The sequence below is a fragment of the Geotrypetes seraphini genome, chromosome 12, assembly GCF_902459505.1.
Source record: "Geotrypetes seraphini chromosome 12, aGeoSer1.1, whole genome shotgun sequence".
Lineage (NCBI taxonomy): Eukaryota > Metazoa > Chordata > Amphibia > Gymnophiona > Dermophiidae > Geotrypetes > Geotrypetes seraphini.
In genome coordinates this window covers 115,113,853-115,139,048 of record NC_047095.1, presented here as the reverse complement: position 1 = coordinate 115,139,048, position 25,196 = coordinate 115,113,853, and the positions used below count along the sequence as shown (strand labels likewise).

Below are 25,196 nucleotides of genomic sequence, written 5' to 3'. Positions count from 1 at the left end.
CCTTTTGTTGTCTGGTGATTTTATTTTTCTACACATCTTTTCCTAGTCTCTGGTTGCACTTCCTTCTGTTTTTGCCCTTAACTCTTATTGATTTGCGGTTTTTATCACCTTCATTTTATGCCCTACATCCAGCTTTTCCTTAGAAAACCAGGGATCACAATTAAGTGGAAAGTCAGAGAAATGGCTCAATATATACAAACAAACTGACTCCAATATAGAATTCTGTCTACAGAGTGGTCAAATCATATATACTCCGCTCAGAGATATGAAACTCAAAAAAGGAAGGCTGAAAAGCCACCTTTGTGAAAAGAGTTCAACTTCCAGTCATTGCGATATTTATAACAGATCACTCTCTTAGACTAGATGGAAACTTTATATCTGATAGTCCAATATATTTATAGTCCAATATATTTATTGCAGAGGAGAGTCCAAAGGGGCAGGACCCTGTATTGGAAGTGCTGGGCTAGGGTCCTGAATCGCAGAAACTTTCTTTGGGAGGGTTGCATAGGGATGTGTGAATACGCATCTTGGAGGTCCAGTGAAGCCAGCCAGTCATCCTTTTGAATTAGTGGTAGGATTGTTCCTAAGGAGTGCATACGAAGTTTCTCCTTGGTTACATACTTGTTTAGGCCTCGTAGGTTTAGGATGGGTCTGAACCTTCTTGTCTTTTTGGGGTGAGAAAATAATGGGAGTAGAACCCTTGGTTGTGCTGTGACTTGGGTACTGGTTCTATTGCTCTTGCTTGGAGGAGAGCTTTGATTTCTCTGAGGATGAGTTCTGGTTGCGGTTGCTAGCACCCATTTTTCTGTTGTTATCTTCTCCCTGGCATTGTTGAATGCAGAGAGGCAGCCCCCAACAGGGGTGGAGGGCCTTGTTGATAGTCAAAAGCTAGGCCCAGCTTTTGTGGTGGTGGAAGTAGCTGGCTTCTGCTGTTTTCGCTCCCTCTGGCGCTGCCTTTGCTGGTAAGGGGCGCTATAGGGTTGTGCTTTCTGTCTGTGGGACGGCCTTCTTGTCTGGTTGTCGAAGCGCCTTACAGTGTTATTTTGTCGGCGATAGTGGTTGGTGCTATGCCGCCTTGGTGCCGGGGTTTTTGCGAAGCCATCTGACGAGAGGGTTTGGAGAGTTGTGCAATTGGCTTTCATTGTGTTCACTGTTTCCTTGACTTTGTCTCCGAATACGTTCTCCCCTGAGCAGGGAGCATCTGCGATACGCTCATGGGTGTCCTCACGTTTGCCTGATGCCCGCAGTCATGCCAGGTGTCTGGAAGCTATGGCCACTCCGGCCATGCGGGCGGATGTTTCAAATGCATCAAAAGTCGCTTTTATCATGTGTTTTCTGCATTCCTCCATATCCTGTAATATGGGGGCTATGCAGGCTTTTCCCTCGGGGTGTAGCGTGTGTAGGGTTTCTTCTATTTTCCTCCGGAGGGCATCATTGTACAGGATAAGGTGGAACAGGTGAGAGTCAATTTTGGCATTCAGCATGGAGCCATGGTGGACGTTTTTGGAGGTAGCGACCAGGGTCCTGTGTTCTTTGCCCAGAGGGTCGTTGGCCTGCAGGCGGTTGCTCTTAGCTTTTTTAAGGGCACTTTCTACTATGATGGACTGGTGAGGGAGCTGTGGTTTGTCAAAGCCCAGTGCCTCGCTGATCTGGTTTTTTTTGGTCTAGCCTCCTGGACACGGCCAGGCCTGACAGTGGGGTTTTCCAGATCTGGTCCTGGCAATCTAGTAGCATTCTGTGAGCTGGTAATGCGGCTATGACCTTTAGGTATTTCAGCAGTCCCGGTGCTTCTTCTGTCGCCTCTAGCTCCTGTACTGGGGTGCGTGCCAGCTTGGAAGCTACCTGTCGGACTGTGTTGTTCCAGACGCAGGCTCTGTGTCTGGAGTGTCTTGGGTTGTTGATGTGTGTGGGCTGCCCCATGTTGAAGCATAGCTTTGCTGGTAGCGCCCACTGCGTTCGGAGGCAGAGTGTGATGCGGCTGTCTCTGCTCCCTGCCTCCATATTGCCGGTGGTTATAGTGTCTGCTCTGCATTCGGTGCTGGGCTTTTGCTCTGCGCCCTTTGCCCAGAGAGTTGCTGTGCGATGAATCTGTTGAAAAGGTCGAACAATTGTCCGTGATCGGTAGGGGTGGTCAATTGGCGCAACTGGATGCTGGGATCTGCGGCCGATGCACGTGGGTGATCAGCCGTCTGATGGGTCTGCCCCTGCTCCTGGTCCCACGATCTTTCGACCTTTTGCGCCTCCGTCGTCTTGGTGAGGCTGCTGAAGATGATGATGATGAAGAAGAGGGGGAGGAAGATGTTCTGTGACTCCTTCATCTTCCCTCCTTGCAGGTTCTGGTGTGTTGGCTCCTGTGAGGCACATTGTCCTGTCCTTTAGGTGGGCAGAGTTCTCTTCCATGCTTGCAAAGGCACTGTCTGTATCCAGGCTTGCCTTTTGCTGTGTCTGTGCCTTTAAGGGGGCAGGGCCCAGTGCACTGATATCATCCTGGGATGAGATCGAGGCAGCTTGAATCTCGGGGCTGCAGGCAGCATGGCTTCGATTTGAATCGGAGCAGTCCCGAGTTGGTGCAGTTAAAATGGCCAGCGGAGGGGATAGGAGATCCTCAGCCGTTTCTGCCACACTGGAGCAGATGTCGGGGAGGTTTTCATGAAGTCGGAAAGTTTCAGGAGCAGTCTGCTCTGTTCTTGCTGGGCTTCCTTTGGCAGCAGGTAAGTGAGCTGCTTTTTGGCTGCATTTTTTTCCCCCCTCCTTCGCTGGTCTTCCCCCGTGGTGTGCAGCTTTTGGAGCCGATTTCTTCTAACCCTCGGAGACATTTTTAGGCACTGAGGGCAGGCTGCTATGAGATGTGCTTCTCCTAGGCAATGGATACACACATCATGGGGATCCGTGGAGCTCATTTTTCGTTTGCAGTCTGGGCACTTCTTGAAACCCAGTTTTCCTGCAGGATTTTCATTTTTTTCTGCTCTTCTTTTCTTTTCTTTCTTTCTGGATTTTTTGTTCTTGGTTTGTTTTTTGAATGGAGAGCTGTGATCCGTCTGTTTGGGAAGGGCGTATGAACTAAACTGGATTAGTGAGGGCCAGCACAGGTGTATATATAGGGCTACCTGCACATGCTCAGATGAGGCTCTCAAAAGCCTCACCTGAGCTCTGGGAGAGCAATTCCGAATTGGGAACGTAGATGACGTCACCAAAAGTGGGGCTGACTTATACTGCTTGTCCATGGAGAAAGTCTTTGTACAGAAGGTGAAGCTGTTTCCTCTTCGGGAACAGAAACAGAACTCCCTGTAGAATTAATTGTTGGTTGAAGAGGCGGGTACGGTTCACCTGAGGAGAGAGAGGCAGTGAGAGGAGATGGAACCACTTTATTTCCCAATGTTGGCGATGTTAAAGGCTGGGAGTGGCGGTCTATTGGCCCTAATAAAGGCAAAGAAGACACTATCTTTGCCCTTCTTTTCCCCATATCAAAGGGGAATACTCTCCTGCCCTCTGCTCCTCTTAGGATCCAAAGGGGCTCAAAAGGGGCATGTCCTGCCCCTTTGGCCATGCCCCTTCAGACTCATGGCCACGGGCTCACGACCGCAGTCCTCGTTCCATGGCACAAGATCTTTTTAAAGAGGCCGGCAAGGACCTCTGCTCAGCTGTGCTGGATGTGGCTGCGGGGATGCCTGCAAAGGTGTCGATGCTCTGGCAAGCGGCTCCGCTCTTTAACTTTCTTTTTCTATGTGCACACAGTGGTTTAATTTAATTTTTTAAATGCTTACCAGAGATTCTCAGTAGACACCAGCAAAGAAGAGAAATAGTATTAAGATATACTAGAGGAATACACTAGGGGAAAAAAAGTGATAACATTAAGAAAGACTTGCAACATTTCTTAAAATTCACCTGCAGAGAAGTCTTGAAAGGACACAGTTAATTTTATTTGAAATTGAAAGCATTTTAAAAGGTTTTTAAGCAGATTTCATGGCTGAATCTTCCAATGTGTTTTTAGAAAACCTTACATTTTAATTATTATTTGACATTTCTTCTTGTTAAATAAAACTTGAAAAATCCTCAGTAAGATTTAGGTTTTTTTTTTTCCTTACCAGCAGTTCATTGAAGACACCACACACATCCTGATACTTTTGCAGAGGTTTTTTTTTCTTTTTGTAACACCCACAGTGTGTTCCGAGGAAGCATACTCTGACCCGGGGAAAATTCCATCCTTCACCTGCTGAAATTGTGACCTCAGCTGAAAAGCTGCTGCATTGGGTCAGGGTAGGGCTGACCCCCAGAAGGAGCTGTGGGGGGGGTTCGCATTTGTTTATGGATTATGTATGGACGATGCACATCACTGTGGATTATTTTTTGGGATTAGATTGGCAGACTATATGAGGGGGTGCGGAAAAGTTCTCAGCCCAACCAAGTCAAGATTGATGTGGAACCATGAAACTTATAAGTTATTCCACATATACACACTTGGCATTTTGGGCAGGATTCACTAAAGTCCCGATTCGTGTCCGATCCATTTCCGAGTCATTGTAGCCAATCGGTTAAGTAAAGCTTATGCATACAAATGATCGAATCGTAAACACGCCGCTATTAGCGCTGAAACATCGATCGACGCGCATGTACACTGTATCCTTGTTGGTTTTGAAGCACATACTTTTAGGACTTCACTGCATGCGACAATCCAGCTGGAAGGAAGGGGGGAGGGATAGCTGGCCTATAAAAGTTTTTTATTTGATTTTGGATTTTTTTTTTGTTGTTGTTTGGCATTGATATTTGAAATGTACAACGTGCAAGGAGAGCACGAGGTTAATCCACGATTTTCTCGCCATGCGCATTACAAATCCAAGATTCACTCCCGCGCTTGCTATGCGCATTCCCAAAAAAAATATATATATATATATTTCTAAAGCTTATGTACATGAACTTTACATATATTTAAAAGTTTTGAGATATTTTGGATTTTTGGAGGGGTAGATATATATTTTGAATGGGGTTCTTAACATGCGCACATCAGTTGCTAGGCAGAAATAGTCGGTAAGGCTGTAAACGACTGGTCCTCAGCAGTCGTAACTTTTTGGACAGGAAAGGCCAGTCGGTTTGGACGAAATGGTTTCATGAATCGACGCGGTAAGAAATTAACATGCCTTTTTGCTCATTTGTATGCGCAGATCGGATCGGGTGCGGATGAGGTCTGGAGGAAGGTGAGTGAATCGAGCCGGAGTCAGAAAGTGATCGCATACTGATTGGTACACGATCGGTTTGCTTAGTGAATCTAGTCATTGTGTCTGAAGTTTCTGTAATCCTTAAAAAAAAAAAAAATACTCTGATATCTGGTCACTGAAATACTGTTTTGCTGTTGCAATCACCTCTGAATCACTCAAATTGTTGCCCTTTCAAACTCTTTTTAAGGTTTAGAAACAGAAAATAGTCAGACGGAGAAAGATATGGTGAGTAGGCTCAGGAGCGACATTAGAGGATGGCAAACAGGGCAGCTGCCTGAGCTCACAGCTCCAGGGGGCCCTGCGGTCCAGGCATCTCTTTCCTTTGTCGGGCAATCGCCCTCCCTTTCCCTCACCTATGGGGCGCTTTTCTAAACCAAAGGTTTCTCTCTCAGAGGGCCCCTCATGCGGTAGCCCCGAAGCTTCTCCTCAGTTGTGATGTGGCAGAAACAGGAAGTTGCATCAGAGAAGCTTCTCCTCAGTTGTGATCTGGCAGAAACAGGAAGTTGCATCAGAGGAGAAGCTTCGGGACAGCCGCATACAAATAGTGAGAACGGCTGCTGCATGAGAGCCCCTCTGACAGAGAAACCTTTGGTTTGGAAAAGGGTGCACAAAGGTGAGAAGAAGGAAGAGAGATGGCCTGAAAGAAATTGAGTGGCGGTTTAAGTTTATTGTGAGGAGAAATAGGGGGGACAAATCCTGGATGGAAGTGGGAGTGGGGGTAAGAAAAGGGAGCAGATTCTGAATGGGATTGAGAGAGAGAGAAAGGCGGCAGACGCCAGATGGAAGTTGGGGGGGAGTGAGAGAAGAGGACAGACTGCTGGATGGAAGTGGGGTGGAGGGAGTGAGAGGGGGACAATGTCAAAACATAGCATTACAATTCTGCAAACTGGCAGTTTGCAAAATAAAATAACACTCTTTTCAGCTATGTAGCAAAAGAATTTAGGAAGTTGGTTGAGTTGAAAACTTTTCAGCATCCTCTCGTATATATTTTTAATAAATAAATAATTTAGCTTCACTTCTGTGCTCTCACTCTCTCTCAGGTGTGGCAGAAGTTTAACGTACATGAATTGCACCTGGAATAAAGCCAGGACAAGATTCAAATTTCACAAGTCCTGAATACCTCCTTTCACTTTCTATGCAGAAAGACAAACAAAAGAAGCAGGTTTAAGAACAAGTTTAGTTTATGCTGTAGAACTTACAAAGAAACGGTGCCTGGTATATTTGGCTCTGCAATGTTTGAACATTTAAACATTTAGATGGAGAAATATGTTCCTGTTTATTACATTTGAAAGCTGGCATGAAGGAGCAGAATGGAGACCGCACCGCTCCTCTCAGGGGACGTAACCTTCCTGGGATTTCAGAAGGAATTTTGCTGTGAAGACTGAACACAAGAGGTAAGACAAAAGCCTCAAATGTCTTGTTTATCTCCTCAGCCTCATTACCCTGATCCATTTCTCAGCAGTTTCATAGAGGGCCTAGACACCTACCAGTAGCATAGCCAGATCCGGTATTTTGGACAGGCCTAGTTACTTCTACTACTACTATTAGTCATTTCTATAGAGCTACTAGACTTAGACAGCATTGTACACAGCTTATTTCTGTCCCTAGTGGGCTCAAAATCTAAGTTTTTGTACCTGGGGAAATAGAGGGTTAAGTGATTTGCTCAAGGTCACAGTCTGCTGCACTAACCATTAGGCTCCTCCTCCTCCTTTATAACTCTCTTATCCTCCGCCATTCACAAGTCCGGAGTTGTATATTCCGACCCAGTAGCATATCTTGAAAACTAGAGCAAATCAAGATTTTTAAAGCATCATTTTTGTTCTTAGTGACCCATAGAATTAGCAAAGTTTCACTACATTTATTTTGGAAGCATTTTGGCAATAGCTTAGTGTTATGATCTCCCTCAAGATTTCTTACAAACACAACTACTTAACTTGGTCGACATGGATGGGCCCTTCCGCTCCCCCCTCCTGAAGATATCTAAAAAAGAGTTTTTACACCCATCGCTCCCTGTCCTGGCATCTGTCCTTATTTATTCTTATTTCTTCCATCACAAGCTCTAGGTGACGTTACAGAGGAAGGGGTTAGATGAGGGTTGGGAGGACTTAGAAAGGTTGGAAGGAGTAGAGAGAGGAAATAGAAGTAGAAGGGAGGAACCGTTAAACAATAGAATTCTGGGGAAATTTAAATGATAAAATAAAAACAAAGGGCAAAAACAGGGAATGAAAATACAAATATTTCATAAACTGGAAAAAAAAAATTTAAAAACAAAATCAAAACAGTCTGAACAGAAGTCCAACTTGAAGTGTCTTCACTGCTTTCCCAAGACAGCTACATGACAGGCAGGTCTCAAAGCAGCCGAAGGCAAGCAACCCAAGACTGGAGAAGAAGTCCACAGAGGCAGGCAACAGGGACCCAGCAGGGTCCTTGACAGGGTTGTTCCACCGGCTGCATGCCGCATCAGCTGGGCTTCGGCCACAGTTGTCCTCAGTGCATCAACTGCAGGTGCCAGCCAATCCTTGCCAGCACTCCGAATGCCCTCGTAGGCCACATCCTCTGACACGAAGCATCACTCTCCTTTTGGCAGACCCAAACGTCAATCTCCTCGCAGTGACAAGAGGGGGAAGACTGAAAGGCAAGGTAGGCGGTGATCTGTCAGTTGTTCTCTAGGGAGAGGGCGGCATCAGCTCTCTCACTGGGGAGAAGCTGGGGATGTCTTTGATTCCACCGAGTGAGGCTGGGTCGATGACTCCCCCAATCCTCTGCCGCTGGAATCAGGCTGGCACGAAGGAAGACAGAGCATAGGAGTGAGGGGCGCTGGTGGGATCTCCAGTCACAACCCTGGTCCCAAAAGAGAAAAGAATAGCCGCAATCCTTTGCCAAACGTAGGTAAAATAAGGCCTCCGTCAATGATCAACAGCCCAAGGCATTCAGATCAATCGACCGTTAGGCTGTGATTCTCCAACAGTCAAACTCTTCTATCTCTGAACTCCTTCCCTCCCTGGTATACCTTGGCATATGTCCCCAGGGCCAGACCTGCAAGCTTCCCTCTGCCACGACCTGCCAGACAGGAAATAGAAAGTGACATTAGCGAAGGAGGGATGCGGTAGAGGGAAGCCTGCTGTCCAGAGGAAGCACCTGCAGCAAAAATGGATCACAGCAGACGCTGGGGACACGTGCTAAGGCCGACTGGGGAGACACAGGGTTGACAGGAGAGCAGATGCTGATGAGAAGAGTGTGGTGCCACCATTGGGTAGGCCTGAACCAAAATGGGTGGGCCTGTGTCCTCCCAGGCTCACCCTAGCTACACCACTGACACAAACATTTCAAAATGATTGGGGATACCAAATGCAATAAAAATTACCCCTCCCTGGACACAGTGAAGGAGATTGCTCAATTCAGTGGGTGCTCAGCATCCCTAGAGCCATCCTGTGGAGTCTATGAGCAATACAAGAGTGTCCCATTTTGTGGGCATGATTTCTTTAAGTACAGCCCTGCATGATGGATGTCTTCCTTGAAATATAGAAACGATTTGATGGTGGTGCAGGACTGGGCTGACATGAGATTTACTGATAGACTGATACAGTATTAAATATGCATGCATTATGTTAGGAATTATATAAAGTTTTAAAAAAAATAAAATAAAATTCCATCACCGAATCTGAAAGTATACTTTTAAAAAAGAAAAGCAGGTATGATTAGAGCAGAAACTGCTTGTACAAAATTTACACTATGCAGTTCTGCCAATGCATCTCAGTCTTATCCTTCTGGAATTTTCTTTGGCCCTGAACCTCAAAATCTTTTCTTGTCAGTGTAACTTGATTTCATTCTGTTCTAGGTAACATGATTGTGCCATTTTGAGAGCTCCTGGAGATGCATTTTCCAGATGCCCCCTGGAGAAGAGCTTTCTCCTCTCTTCAAAGCTTTACCCTTCTGTTAATTTCTCATTACTTCCAGATTGTATATGCAGGTAAGTGGTGTTCTAGCATTTTCTAGGCATTTCATATACGGACAGTTTTCAAAAGGTGTATTTTGTGGTCTGAAATATAATGTATTTTCATTAATTAATTAAAACATTTATATTCCACATATTGCAAAATATATGTGGATTACTTCTGTACAATGGAGTGCAGATACCTATTCATTCAGTGGTCTAGAGTTTAGGGGGTTGCTAGATTTTTCTTTGTCATTTCACCATTAGGTTGCAGTTCAAAACAGAAGAAATTAAGTAAAGTTACAAAGACTAGGGGACACTCAATTAAATTCCAGGAAAATACTTTTAAAACCAATAGGAGGAAATATTTTTTCCACTCAGAGAATAGTTAAGAAGTTAGTTGTGGTAAAAGCGGAAAGCGTAGCTGGTTTTAAAAAAGGTTTGGACAAATTTCATAGTCCATAGTCTGTTATTAAGACAAGGGGGAAGCCTCTGCTTGCCCTGGATCGGTATCATGGAATGTTACTACTCCATGGGTTTTGGCCAGGTACTAGTGACCTGGATTGGCCATTGTGAGAATGGGCTAATGGGCTTGATGGACCATTGGTCTAACCCAGTAAGGCTAATTCTTATGTTCTTGAGACTGGACAATAACTTGAGAAAGCAATTCAAAATAGGTCATATTAGTGCCACCTTAAAGGTGGAAGGTACCTACCCTAATGAGATACTTTCTGAGACTATTAGATGGCTAAATGGCCCAGTAGGAGATATTTTGAGCCAATGTGAAGGAATTGGAACTAAGGAACAAGTAGTGCAATTTAGGCAAGAGACAATTTTAAAGAGCAGATCTATAGAAGGGATATTGAAAGCTGGCCAAGTGGCATAGCTGGCATAGAGAATGACACAGAGCCAGAATTTGTCCCTGTCCCCATCCCCACCGTTAATCATAGGTATTCATCCCCATGTCATTCTTAAGGAGAGAGGGAAGAATCGGAGTATGAATGAGAACTACAGACCGTCAAGCCTTCTACTCCAGCATTCTTCAATGCAAAGTTTGAGGGTCACACTGGGATGAATACCTGTGGTTAACCTCGGGGACAAATTCTGTCCCAATGCCATTTTCAAAGAGGTTGGAGAACCAGAACTTAAACTAGTGGTGAAGTTTGCCTGAAGGGAGCTCATCTTCCACAATCCAGAGCAATACTTATCTCTGTATCAATCCTAAGGTCTATATAATTGACTATGACAACTTGTTGTATGAACAATCTTTCAATGCTACATTTTTTCTTCACGAAGAAGAGTTCAATATAAAACGTGTTATGATAAATTATTTTCTTTAACATTTTAGAATATTGTTCCTTCCTTTGTTAAAAGACAGCCAACTTATGGTCTATTTCACAAAAATATAAAGACTTATTTCAAATATTTAGATTAATTATGTTTAGTTCTGAAGGTTTGTATTATATAATTCTGTAATATTATTTTTATACTGTAAGTCACTTTGAATCAATTTGTTGAGGTTAAGTGAGTTATAAATGCTGTGATTATGGTTTTGATTATGAAGGGCTCTAATGAGTCTTTCCTTTCTCCAAAGCCAAGTGACAGCTGGTGAGAAAGAGTCCCTTATCCAGATACTGATCAATTTGGCCATTTATTTCACATACATAAGAACATAAGAATTGCCTCTGCCGGGTCAGACCAGGGGTCCATCGTGCCTGGCAGTCCGCTCCCGTGGCGGCTCCCCAGGTCCATGACCTGTAAGTGTTCCCTACCTAACCTAAAACGTCCATACCATGTTCGCTTAATGTCCTGTAAGGTAAACCTCTATCTGTACCCTGTTATTCCCTTCGCTTCCAGGAAGTCATCCAGTCCCTTTTTGAACCACAGAATTGTACTCTGTCTTATCACCTCTCCGGGAAGCGCGTTCCAGGTGTCTACCACCCGTTGAGTGAAGAAGAACTTCCTTGCATTCGTTGTGAATCTGTCTCCTCTCAGTTTTTCTGAATGACCTCTTGTTTTTGTTGTCCCCGCTAGTCTAAAGAATCTGTCCCGCTCCACCTTCTCTATGCCTTTCATGATTTTATAAGTCTCTATCATGTCCCCTCTCAGTCTCCGCTTTTCCAGGGTAAAGAGCCCCAGCTTGTCCAACCATTCGGCATATGAAAGGTTCTCCATGCCCTTTATCATCCTCGTTGCTCTCCTCTGGACCTTCTCGAGTATTGCCATGTCCTTCTTGAGATATGGTGACCAGTATTGGACGCAGTATTCCAGATGTAGGTGTACCATTGCTCGATACAGTGGCAGGATAACTTCCTTCGTTCTGGTAGTGATACCTTTTTTGATAATGCCCAACATTCTGCTCGCTTTTTCAAAATCTCAGAACAATGTACATCACATATAATATAAAATCATCTTAAACATGAAATAAAAACAGAAAAATCTAACTTAACAGAAAAAGCTTGATGAAATAACCAGGTCTTTAGTCTTTTGTCTGTGATGTTGAAAATTATCCAGTTTTATAGTTTTATATAGCTAGTGGAGACTATTATACATTTCTTTACATATGTGAGCAATCAGTTCCATATTGTCCATTGATAATTAATGTCGTCCTATTTGTTTATCATATAATTTGCAGAACGCTTTAAAGTCATTGGCCCTGGTCAGCCAATGGTTGCTGTTGTGGGTGAAGATGTCGTGTTACCCTGCCGCCTCAACCCTGTCCTCAGTGCTGAACGCATGCAGGTGAGGTGGTTCCGAAACAGGTTTGATTTAGTCGTGCACCTTTATGAGAATGGGATGGATCAGGACGAACAGATTCCAGTATACAGAGGCAGGACAGAATTGATCAGAAATGATATTTCATGTGGAAGTGTCTCACTGAGGATATACAATATCCGGCTTGATGATGCAGGAAGTTACACATGTTTCTTTCGATCTGATACTCACGATGAAGAAGCAACATTGGAGCTGAAAGTAGCCAGTAAGTGAAAGTTTTCATTCTCTTCTGACTTTGTCTTTTCTGTGTTCATTCTAACATTAACTAAGGCCCAGATTCTCAAAACTTTAAATGCGGTCACTAAACTGGTCTTCGACGTTTTCATCTGCTTGCATTTTAGCGGCAGATGATCAAAACGGCTTATCTCGGTCTTTAGCAAGCTTTCTAGCAGTCTCCGCCACTGCCATACAAGTGGGCTCTTCAACAGTGAAATTAGCACTCCGGTGGATTCTAAAAAACCACCGAGCTATTCTCTAAGAGCGGCGTCGGGTTTTAGCGAAAAAATCAACGACTGGTCTGGGGGTTGTAAGGATTGATCCCCCAAAATGTAAGGCTGGAGGAGCCCCCAAAATGTAAGGCTGGAGGGGATATGTGAGGCGCCCTTACAAACGCCAGGTCCTGGGTTCAATGCCTTCACAGAAGTTTCATTAGGGAGTAGAATCAAATGACCAGCACAGCCAGAAGTGATTGCATAAAGAATATATGTATTTCAGAAAAGGAGAAAGCAAGATTCATAAAAGTTACAATTGAGCATTACCATTAAGGAATAAGTTTTACAAATGCAGAGACTGATTCTGTGTTCTTGTGAATGAGAGAGAACAGACAAAGAAAGAATCCAAGAGAGACAGGAAAAAGGGGTGTTGATGAGACAGAAGTGTGATTTACCAGGTAGAGCAAGAGAGAGAGAAAGGGGGGGGGGGGTTGATGGTCTAAGCTTCGGGTTCCAGAGATAGAGGTGTTGCAGAGAGGAGGCTTTTATAGCTTGGAATCTTATTCTGAATACAGAAACTATTGTATTTCCCAGCTTCTTTCTGTTTATAATTTGTAAACTGTTTGAAACGATGGTTAGTTTAATTGATAAGGAAGGTGTGACACTTGCAGGCATGGTAGATGGGATTAGTCTCTGGCTTCTTTGTCCCGTTCAAGTAGCCTATCTTCTTGATAAACAATCCAGTCTGGCTGGAGCAGTTAGGCCCGGATTCTGTATAGGATGGCCCAGGAGAGGCGTCCTATACAGAATCGGGCCTACACTAGAGTCTAACTGCATCAAGATTCCAAAGTCAATCGGGCCTTAGGCTTAGTGGGGATGGGCAGATCCGCTATGCCTAAGGCCTGATTGGTCCAGCCTTCTAGAGCCTGGGCCAATCGGGCCTTAGGCTTTGTGGGATGGGCCGGGAAGGGGTGGGCCTGCCTCATTTCGACGAGGCAGGCCTGCCGACTGGACGGAGAAGACCCGTCCGGGCAACAATTAAAGGTTAGTTTGGGGGGGGGAGGTTTGGGGGCTGTTAGCGCGGGGGGGTGTGCAGAGGGGGGCGTCTTCCGGCAGGAGGGATTGGGCACCCTCCTGCCGGTGATCGGTAGTGTCGGGGGGGGGGGGGGGTGTCTTCTGGCAGGAGGGTTTGGGTACCCTCCTGCCGGCAATTGGACAGGCGGCCGCGGCCACTATACTTATAGCAGCAGAGAGATCCCTTGCCGCGATAAGTATAGTGGCCGCGTCTACTTACAATGTAGACCAGCATTTTGTTGGCCTACATTGTAAGCATCTCTTCCTCTAGTAGGGAGATGCGTAGGGTCGCCTAGGTTCGCCTAAGGCCCTTAGGCGAGCTTAGGCGTCTTGCGAGCCTCCCTAGGCTCCCGGAGGCGCCTTCAATATAGGCGGCCTGCCTGGGGAGCATTTTTTTAAAAAACGTGCATCCTGATTGGCTGATTAGACAGCTGTAGGATGCCTACAGCTGCCTAAAATCGGGACGCACTTTGTAGAATCAGGGCCTTAGAGTCTAACTGCATCAAGATTCCAGAGTCAGATTGATATAATGTCCCATAGGCCTTTGCTGACATTGGTTAGGGCAACCAAAATGCTGATTGCTAGCAATGCTAGGCTAACAGGGGTGCTGGTACAGTGACAGCACTGTTAAAAGTGCATCTTGTGGCGTGTGTTTTGGCTGTATAACCCCTTTTGGAAGCGAGAGAGATGCTGTCTCTTCCGTTGCCAGTGGACACATACCACCAGCAGTGCGAGAGATGCTTTCTCTGTTGCCACTAACTAACATCCCCCCAACTCATCTCGGCAGTGGGAGAGATGCCCAATCTCTACCACCAACCGACACCCCTCTCAACTCCCCTCTGCAGTGGAAGAATTGCTCATGCTCTCCAGCTGCCATGCAACCCCCTCTCCATTCATTCAATGACCCCTGTTACCTTATTTTCAGATGGCTGGCCGGGGGGATTCCTACTCCCTCTGGCCAGCTGGCCTGCCTCTTCAAAATGGGGGCTTTCCCCTCCCCATTGCATCCTGGGATGCACCGGGAAAGAGACTGAGGCTCTGATTGGCCCAGGTTGTTTAAGGACTCTCCTATGGGTGGGGCCTTATGAGTCTGGGCCAATCAGAGCCTAAGGCCCCTCCTCAAAGGCATCCAGATGCATTTGGGTAGGGGCCTATGGCTCTGATTGGCCCAGATGCATAAGGCCACACCCATATGAGGGGCCTTAAACAATCTGGGCCAATCGGAACCTTAGGCCCCTCCACAGAAGCATGCATTATATATTTTTTGAGATACAGCGACCAGAATTGTGTGCAATACTCACAGGAGGCGCAGCATGGAGCAATACAGAGGCATTATAATATTCTCGGACTTATTTACCATTCCTAATAATTCCTAGCATCCTGCTTGTCTTTTTTTTTTTGTTGTTGTTGTTGTTACAGCCACACACTGGGCACAAACGTATGGCTGACATAAATGTTAGTAAGTAAATGTGGCTGTTACATATGTCCATTACAGTATTCTGTAAGTTACGCATGAAGGTGGAAGCCTGCCTATGACTTGCCCATGTGAACACCCCCATACAATTATGCCCCGTCGGCACAGTGCGTAGCGGCCTCTAAGAAGGCGAACAAAATGCTAGGTATTATCAAAAAAGGTAGTACAACCAGAACAAAAGAAGTTATTCTGCTGTTGTATCGGGCGATGATGCATCTGGAGTACTGCGTCCAATATTGGTCACCGTACCTACTCGAGAGGGTTCAGAAAAGAGCGACGCGATTGATAAAAGGTATGGAAAACCTTTCATATGCTGAAAGATTAGAGAAACTGGGGCTCTTTTCCCTGGAAAAGCGGAGACTTAGAGGGGACATGATAGAGACTTACAAGATCATGAAGGGCATGGAGAAAGTGGACAGGGACAGATTCTTCAAACTTTCAAAAACTACAAGAACGAGAGGGCATTTGGAAAAATTAAGAGGGGACAGATTCAGAACCAATGCTAGGAAGTTCTTCTTCACCCAAAGGGTGGTGGACACCTGGAATGCGCTTCTGGAGGGTGTGATAGGACAGAGTATGGTTTGGGGTTCAAGAAGGGATTAGATATTTTCCTGAAGGAAAAAGGGATAGAAGGGTATAGATAGAGGATTACTATACAGGTCCTGGACCTGATGGGCCGCCGCGTGAGCGGACTGCTGGGCACAATGGACCTCTGGTCTGACCCAGCAGAGGCACTGCTTATGTTCTTATGTCCTTAACTAAACACTAAACCAGGGGTGCCCACACTTTTTGGGCTTGCGAGCTACTTTTAAAATGACCAAGTCAAAATGATCTACCAACAATAAAATTTTTAAAAAACACAACGCACACTGTATGCATAGAAAATGTTAATTATCATTCATATTCCAGGGTTTTTCAAAGAGGTCAAAGCAGATGACTCTATGCACTATCACCTCAGTAACAACCATACAAAAATAGACAAATATACCCCCCTCCCTTTTTACTAAACCACAATAGCAGTTTTTAGAGCGCAGGGAGCTGCGCTGAATGCCCAGCACTGCTCTCGACGCTCATAGGCTCCCTGCGCTAAAAAACTCTATTGCGGTTTAGTAAAAGGGGACCTTAGTGTAAAATATAGACAGCAGATATAAATTCAGACACATTTTGATCACTAAATTTAAAATAAAATCATTTTTCCTACCTTGTCTGGTGATTTCATGAGTCTCTGGTTGCACTTTCTTCTTCTGACTGTGCATCCAATCTTTCTTCCCTTTTAGCCTGTATGCTTCCTCTCCTCCACATCTCATTCCCTCCCCCAACTTTTCCTTCCTCTCTCCCTGCCCTTTCTTTCTCTCTGCCTCCCTTTCCTTTTTTTCTGTTTCTCTTCTTTCCTTCTGTCTCCCTGCCTGCCCTTTTTCTTTCTTTCTCCCTGCCCTCCCCCAAGACAATGCCACTATGATCGGGGACCAGGACCCAAACTGCCATCGGGGACCAGGACCCAAACCGCCACCAATAACAGGCCCGAAAGCCGACGCCAATAACACGCCCAAAAAACGACGACGCCCCAACCTCTCCCTGCTTCGGCCGACCAGCATCGCGAGGAGCTGTTGGGGGAAATGCTGCCGGGTCCTGCCTTCGCGGAAACAGAAAGTAGGCAGGACCCGGCAGCAAGAAGAGGAAATGCTTCACTAACATGTCTCCCGCCTTAGCCCGTAGCGAACGCTTGCTTCAGGGCTCTCAAAATGTGCGTGCCGGCTTCCCTTCTCCACCCTCCCCCCCCGGACATAACTTCCGGTTTCGGAGGGAAGAGAAGGGAAGCCGGCATGCACACGTTAGAGCCCTGGAGCATAAGTTCGCTACGGGCTGAAATCTCCAAGCCAGTTTTTTTTGTGTTTTTTTAATGTTCAGCAGCGGCGGCAGCAACAGATGACAGCTGGGCGGACCGCCCAGCTAAAAGGCCCTAGAGAGAACACTGGAGAAGAAGGCTGATCGGCCCGGTTGATCAGGCGGCAACACGAGTCTATCACGGAGCCCGGGTTGGGCTTCGCGATCGACTCGCGTTGCCTTCCTGAGCTACTGGTCGATCGCGATCGACGTGTTGGGCACCCCTGCACTAAACCATGTGGATGAACCAAGTCCCTGTGTATATGGGATTCCCAGTGATTAGCCTTTGTAAACATCTGTGCTGCCTACCTCAGGGCATTCTGAGAGGAGCAGAAGTCCCTTTCCTTCTGAATGTTTTCTGAGAAAAAGCTGAAGAACATATAATGACATATAGTCAGTGGCGTACCAAGGGGGGGGGCGGGGGGGGCGGTCCGCCCCGGGTACCAAGCCCTGAGGGGGTGCTCCCGGTCCGGTCCAGTTTCCCCCCCTGCGCCGGGTGTCGCGTCTGGAAACAGCCTGCAGCAAGATCGCGATGCCAGAGATCTTTGCCTGCTTCGACTGTTTCCTCCGCCACGGTCCTGCCCCTCCTCTGATGTCAGAGGAGGGGCGGGACCGCGGCGGAGGAAACAGCCGAAGCAGGCAAAGATCTCTGGCATCGCGCGATCTTGTTGCAGGCTGTTTCCCCAGGGCAGTAGCGTACCAAGGGGGGCGAGGGGGAGGTCCATCCCGGGTGCCGCCTTAGGGGGGGGGTGCACAGCTGGCCCAGTCCCTATCGCGCTCCTACCCTCCCAGCGAAAGCAGCATCGGCGCCATTATCGAAAAAGGTAATGGCGCCAGGCCTTGGAGCACCAAGGCAGACCGCTTCTCCCCCCTCCCAGCCGAAACCCCGCTGACCATCCTATCTCTCCTCCCCCAAGTGAACCTTTCCGACCCTCCCAGCGAAAGCAGCAAACCTCCCTCCAGTAGCGTCGGCTTTATCCTCCCTCTGCCGCATCACTGATGACGTCATCAGTAACGCGGCAGAGGGAGGAGAAAGCCGCGAAGGAGGTTTGCTGCTCTCGCTGGGAAGGTCGGAAAGGTTCACGGGGGGGGGGGGAGAGATAGGAGGGTCAGCGGGGGTTCGGCTGGGAGGGGGGAGAAGCGGACTGCCTCGGTGCTCCATTACCTTCTTCGGGCAGCAGCAGCGTTTAAATTCGCTGCTGTTGCCGGCTTCAGGCCTTGTTCTCTGCCTGGTCCTGCCTACTTCCAGTTTTCATGAAGACAGGACCCGACAGAGAGGAAGGCCTGAAGCGGGCAACAGCAGTGAATTGTGAATGCTGCTGCTGCCCGATGAAGTTCAGGACATCATGACATCGGGGAAGGAGCAGGGAGAAATCGGCTACTGGCTTGGGGGTGAGGGTAGGGAAAGAATCGTGGAAGTGGAGAAATCGGCACGATGGCTTTGTGCGGGCTAGGGGGAGAGAGAAAGAAAGGAAAAAATAAAGAGGGGGGGCAGGGGGAGAGAGAAAGAAAGGCAGAAAGAAAGAGGGGGACCAAGGGGAGAGAAAGAAAGGCAGAAATAAAGAGGGGGTCAAGGGGGAGAGAAAGAAAGGCAGAAAGAAAGAGGAGGGCCAGGGGGAGAGAGAAAGAAAGGCAGAAAGAAAGAGGGGGACCAAGGGGAGAGAAAGAAAGGCAGAAATAAAGAGGGGGGCCAGGAGGAGAGAGAAAGAAAGGCAGAAATAAAGAGGGGAGCCAGGGGGAGAGAGAAAGAAGAAGGACCAGAAGAAGGACCAGAGACTCATGAAATCACCAGACAAAAAAGTAGGAAAAATGATTTTATTTTCAACTTAGTGATCAAAATGTGTCCGTTTTGAAAATTTATATCTGCTGTCTATATTTTGCACTATGGCCCCCTTTTACTAAACCGCAATAGAGTTTTTTTAGCGCAGGGAGCCTATGAGCGTCAAGAGCAGCGTGGGGCATTCAGCGCAGCTCCCTACGCTAAAAACCGCTATCGCAGTTTAGTAAAAAGGGAGGGGGAATATTTGTCTATTTTTGTATAGTTGTTACTGAGGTGACATTGCATAAAGTCATCTGCCTTGACCTCTTTGAAAACCCGCGGAATATAAATGATAATTAACATTTTCTCTGCGTACAGCGTGCTTTGTGTTTTTAAAATTTTATTGTTGGTAGATCATTTTGACTTGGCCACAAAGGTAAGGGGGAGGGAGGGAGGGGAACTGCTGAAAGACATCTAGTAATCCTTGCAGGCTTGACTGCAGGGAATTATTTTTGTAAAATCATGTTTTGTTATGTGACTGGCATTATCTAGACTTTAATTTCTATGAATGAATAGAATGAAAATGATATAAAATTACTTGCTTGTTTTTATGTGCGTGCGCTGAAGGAAAGTGGAGAGAGAGTGGGCTGAGGATGCTGAAGGGAAATGGGGAAGAGAGTGGGGAGAAGACGCTGATTTATAAATTGACAATTGTACAGAATATTGTTTCTTTTTATACTTTAATATAAACAATTCAAGGCTTGTGTGGATGGAATCAGGTGGTTTGCGGGGATGGGGACCGAGCTTACGGGGATTAGTCCAATAAAATGGTATTTTTTTATTTCTCATTATTTGTTTTATTTTTATTTGTTAATTTATAAAGTGGTGATTGTTATGTATCAGTTTTTTCAAATTTACATCTACTGTCTTTATATTTTGCACTGTATTAGAGGACATGTGTTACTGTTTTTTGTGGTGTTGCATTGTATCCAGGGTCTGGTTTCTTGGCGGATCAGTTTAACTTTTGTCTACATATTTCTATTTTTAGTTTGTGATTATTCCATTTTGGGCGAGGGTGTATCTCTGTTCTGTGTGTTCTGAAAAAGACATAGTTTTCAGTTGGCATTGACTACAGGACCAATTGACTGTGCGGGATCTGGCTTGTTTAGTTTTACAATGTATGTGTTGGTGTTCTAGTGCTCACTGCAATGTTTAAGATGCAGCCTTTTCCTAGGTACACTCTTGTGGTGCGATATGTAGATTGGTACTAAAAATCATATTTTTCATATAGATGGGGGGGGGGGGTCAAAAAATGATGGGCCCCGGGTGCCACATACCCTAGGTACGCCACTGCATATAGTGACAAGGCTGAATCTGAATTGTTTTCCAGTGTGTTTGAGTGCATGAACACTCCACACTGAGGCAGCACACAGCTGCTTATATCCCTGTCAAAAATAGAAGACTACTGTGAATTTTACTTGATGGTTCATGACTGGAGCAATACCTACTTACTATCCCTTTCCTAATAATGGCATCTTAATACACAGACATTGTACTAGAAGGGCTGTGGCTCACTGGTTGAGCTGCTGCCTCTGCACCCAAAGGTCGAGCGATCAAAGCCCAGTGGCTGCTCCTTGTGACCCTGAGCAAGTCACTTAATGCTCCAGTGCCCACCGCTTTGAAATGTCAAAGCCACAAAACGGCAGTATATGTATTTATTTGAAAAGTTTCTATACCGCCAAAAATCGCAGCGGTTTCCAAGATTACATACATAAAAATACACAAACATTAACACATGACAATCCAATGCCAAGTCCCCCTTTTCCTAATCCAGTCTAAATTTGTTATAAGTGACCCATTTGCTTAATTCATTTTGCTTCAGTTATTTTAAATATGATTTGATTATGGATTTGGAGTCTTCCTCATTTAGTAGAAGTTTCAGTACAGCCACAGGTTTACCTACTTGGACATACTCAATTAGAAGACCTTGCAGAGGCCAAGATCTCTATCATATTTAATATGTCACTGTCATAAAACGAATCTCTAATATTCTAATGGATGATATTATCCTTTAGGTCTGGGCAGTGCTCCTTCCATCTCCGTAAATAACTATTGGGATAAAGGGATAAGAGTCTTGTATGAATCTGCAGGATGGTTTCCAGAGCCTGAAGTGATTTGGAGACAAGAAGGTGGACAAAATTTGACGTCGTTATCTGAAACAGAAACACAAAGACAGAATGATCTGTTCAACATCAAAACGTCCTTACTGATAAGAAGAAATGAGTATAGCAGGATTTCCTGTAGTATCAGAAACACCATCTTGAACCAAAAAAGAGAAGCAGCGATTTCTATAGAAGGTCAGTTACATCAGAGAGAAGACTTCATAATATAAAGTGTTTATATAATTGAGATCTACTGTATATTATTTCACGAAAATAACAGCACTTCTTAGATCTAGAGGAGGTTGTTACCCTCTCTCCCAGGTGATCTCTGCTATATTCTGTTATCAAATTATGAATTTCCAAATACTGATTATGATATTTTAAAATAAGCCAATATTCTCATCACCTGCTTTCATTTCTTTTTCAGATACATTTTTCCATCAGGTCTCTTGTTGGGTGTCTTCTCTCTCTATCATTCTGTCTATGATATTCCCATGTAGTTTGCTGGTTGTGTTGGTTATTTCCCACTCAAGAAAGGAAAGACGCGAGAAAGGTAAATTTATATAACTACCCACCACAACACCACTAACACCACCATCCTTAAACCCTGGTAATGCCTCAAGAGACTCACAAGAGGAAAAAGGAGAGAACATCTAGAGCAATAGAAGGGGAAAGAAGAGATTGACAGCTGTGAGAACCAAGACTGAGAGTTAGCTGAGACCTGCCAGTTAGTTTCAGTTTTAGGATTTATATATCAAAGCTGAGGGGATCTGCAAAATGGGTGTCATAATTCACTAACTGAAAGGCCCAATACTAACTCTGTGAGAAAACAGAGTTTTCAGGATATCTACACTGAATATGCATGCATGAGATTTGCATACAATGGAGGCAGTGTATCCAAATCAGTCTCATGTATATTCATTGAAAACCTGACAGGCCAGATGGGACTCTAGGTCTGACTTGGGAAATACTGCCTTAAGATACAGTACAAGCACAGAAGAAATCCATAAAATCTAACAACAGGAAGGATAGGTCTATGTAATGGGTTGTGTGGAATATATAGTTGTTTAGATGCTGTCGTGTGTTGTTTTTTTTAAGTTCAAAAAGTTTTATTTATTTTCAAGTATATAATAAACAACCAGTAATGGCCATGTCACATAGAGCAACTTTGTGTACTTTGTATTTTGTATATTTTGTCTCATACTCTTTTGTATTCTTCATCATATCATTCAATGTACTAACAGCATCATCACTATTGTTAATCTCTCTCAATAGCTTATAGCTTGTTTATCATATATTGTTACATAATCCTACCTGATGCCTTGCGCTCAATCATTACTAATGTTTTGCTGTTGTGTTAACATATTTCTCAAAATGTATCAGGATGCGATTCACGCTGTATTGTTCTTGATAAAAAATAAATAAATTAAAAAAATATGAAAAGGAATACCTGAGGAAAAAATCAATAAAAAATAAAATGGATGGTGGCATAGGCCTACAGGGGGGGGGGACACACAGGCTAGGGGGGGGGCAGTCCTTCAGTGGGAGGGACAGGCCTTGGGGGGGGTGCAGGCCTTCAAGGGGGGAACAGGCCTTTAAGGGGGAGAGAGGCCAGGGATGGTATTTAGGAGGTTATATTTTTTTCTTATTCTACTGTACTTATTAATGTACTTACCACTCCCTCGCCCCACTATCCACTAAAACTGTCTCCTACTCCCGTAAGGCCCCTTGGTACCTTCCATATCACAGAGAACTGAAGCAGAAATGTCGAGCACTGGAGCACAAATGGAAAAAATCTAAATCCTGGAGGGTCAATATTAAGTTCTACAATAGCGTACTAAAAAAAGCAAGAAAAAACTTCTATAAAATCTCCAGATCCAACAACCAGAGTAGTGCATTGTTTAACATCTGGTGCTCCTTAACTTCTAAAACCGACTCCATCATGCTCCCCTCCTCTCCATCAGCTAACGATCTAGCAAAATTCTTCAACGAAAAGGTCACTACCTTAAGATGCTACTTCCCATCAGCAGTCTCTTACAACTCCCTGGTGCCCTCCGACTCCAACCCTACCCTAACTGTCTGCAACCCTATCCCAGCTGATAGATCCTGGACTGCCTTTGAGCATGTATCCGAATCCCAGGTCTCTAAACTCTGCTTCAAACTGAAAGCCTGCAACTACACCTTGGACCCATTCCCCTCCTACCTATATGAGAAAATTCCCACACAGGCCATTTCATCTTACCAAACTTATAAACTCTTCCTTACTTTCAGGCCTGTTTTCTGCAGAAATGGGACATAGAAACATAGAAACATAGAAATAGACGGCAGATAAGGGCCACAGCCCATCTAGTCTGCCCACCCTAATGTCCCTCCCCTACCTTTGCCCTGTGAATAGATCCCATGTGCCGATCCCATTTGGCCTTAAAATCAGGCACGCTGCTGGCCTCAATCACCTGTAGTGGAAGACTATTTCAGCGATCAACCACCCTTTCAGTGAAAAAGAATTTCCTGGTGTCACCTCGTGGTTTCCCGCCCCTGATTTTCCACGGATGCCCTCTTGTTGTCGTGGGACCCTTGAAAAAGAAGATATCTTCCTCCGTCTCGATGCGGCCCGTAAGATACTTGAACGTCTTATAAGTACATAAGTACATAAGTAGTCGCCTCCGCCGGGGCAGACCAGAGGTCCATCCAGCCCAGCGGTCCGCTCACGCGGCGGCCCATCAGGCATATTGCCTGGTCAGCGGTCCCTGACTAATTTTATTGCCTACCTCTACAGTTATCTCTAAACCTTCCACTGCTCTTATCTGTACCCCTCAATCCCTTTGTCTTCCAGGAACCTATCCAGGTCATCCTTGAAACCCTGTACTGTGCTATTTCTTATCACGGCCTCCGGAAGGGTGTTCCATGTGTCCACCACCCTCTGTGTGAAAAAGTACTTCCTTGCGTTTGTTTTAAACCTGTCCCCCTTCAATTTCATCGAGTGACCCCTTGTTCTTGTGGTTTCTTTCAAATTGAAAAATCTGTCTTTGTCAACCTTTTCGATGCCCCTCAGGATCTTGAAGGTCTCTATCATATCTCCTCTGAGTCTCCGCTTTTCCAGGGAGAACAGCCCCAGCTTCTTCAGTCTGTCAGTGTATGTAAGGTTTTCCATACCCTTAATCAGTTTAGTTGCTCTTCTCTGGACTCCCTCAAGCATTGCCATGTCCTTTTTGAGGTACGGTGACCAGTACTGTACACAGTATTCCAGATGCGGGCGCACCATAGCCCGGTACAGTGGCAGGATGACTTCCTTCGTTCTGGTCGAGATACCCTTCTTAATGATACCTAACATTTGGTTTGCTTTCCTCGAGGCTGTGGCGCATTGTGCCGACGCCTTCAATGTCGTGTCTACCATCACTCCCAAGTCTCTTTCCAGATTACTGACCCCTAGCATTGATCCCCCCATTTTGTAAGTGAACATCGGGTTCCTTCTCCCTATATGCATGACCTTGCATTTCCCTACATTGAAGCTCATTTGCCACTTTTTCGCCCATTCTTCCAATGTCGTAAGATCCCTTTGGAGATTCTCGCAGTCAACCGTGGTTTCAACCTTGCTGAATAGTTTGGTGTCATCTGCAAATTTGATGACCTCGCATTTTGTTCCCGCCTCCAGGTCGTCAATGAATATGTTAAACAGGAGCGGTCCCAGCACCGATCCTTGAGGAACCCCGCTCGTGACCCCTTGCCAGTCCGAGTAATGGCCCTTTACACCAACCCTCTGCTTCCTGTCTGCCAGCCAGTTTTTGATCCATCGGTGGACCTCCCCGTGCACCCCATGGTTCCATAGCTTCCTGAGCAACCGCTCATGTGGTACCTTATCGAAGGCTTTCTGGAAGTCTAGGTAAATTATGTCTATGGGTTCTCCTTTGTCCACCTGGTTGTTTACCCCCTCAAAGAAGTACAACAAGTTTGTGAGGCACGACCTACCCTTGCAGAACCCATGCTGGCTCGACCTTAGCTGTCCATTTTTTTCGATATGGTCACAGATGCTGTCCTTAAACAGTGCCTCCATCATCTTTCCCGGGACCGATGTGAGGCTTACCGGCCTATAGTTTCCCGGGTCGCCCCTCGAACCCTTCTTGAAGATGGGCGTGACATTAGCTATTTTCCAGTCCTCCGGGATCTCTCCAGTTTTTAGGGATAGGTTGCATGTCCCCCCTCTCTCTGCGCTCCTCGAGCGAGTATAGCTGTAATTTGTCAAGCCGTTCTTCATATGGAAGATCCTTGAGTCCCGAGACCATCCGGGTGGCCATTCTCTGCACCGACTCCAGTCTCAGCACATCCTTGCGATAATGCGGCCTCCAGAATTGCACACAGTATTCCAGGTGGGGCCTCACCATGGATCTATACAATGGCATAATGACTTCCGCCTTACGGCTGACGAAACCCCTTCGTATTCAACCCATGATTTGTCTTGCCTTGGACGAAGCCTGCTCCACTTGATTGGCAGA

At 45.7% G+C, this 25,196-nt stretch overlaps 1 protein-coding gene across 1 annotated transcript in view; it reads left to right on the top strand.

Moving 5' to 3' along the window:
- The window catches only part of LOC117346323, a 224,862-nt gene that overhangs the window by 161,126 nt on the left and 38,540 nt on the right, over positions 1–25,196 (top strand). Inside the window, exons 17-20 of the mRNA XM_033915723.1 lie at positions 9,171–9,183; positions 11,783–12,127; positions 20,620–20,901; positions 21,134–21,259. Coding sequence (XP_033771614.1) covers positions 9,171–9,183; positions 11,783–12,127; positions 20,620–20,901; positions 21,134–21,259 — 766 coding nt within the window. The remainder of the gene's footprint in view (positions 1–9,170; positions 9,184–11,782; positions 12,128–20,619; positions 20,902–21,133; positions 21,260–25,196) is intronic.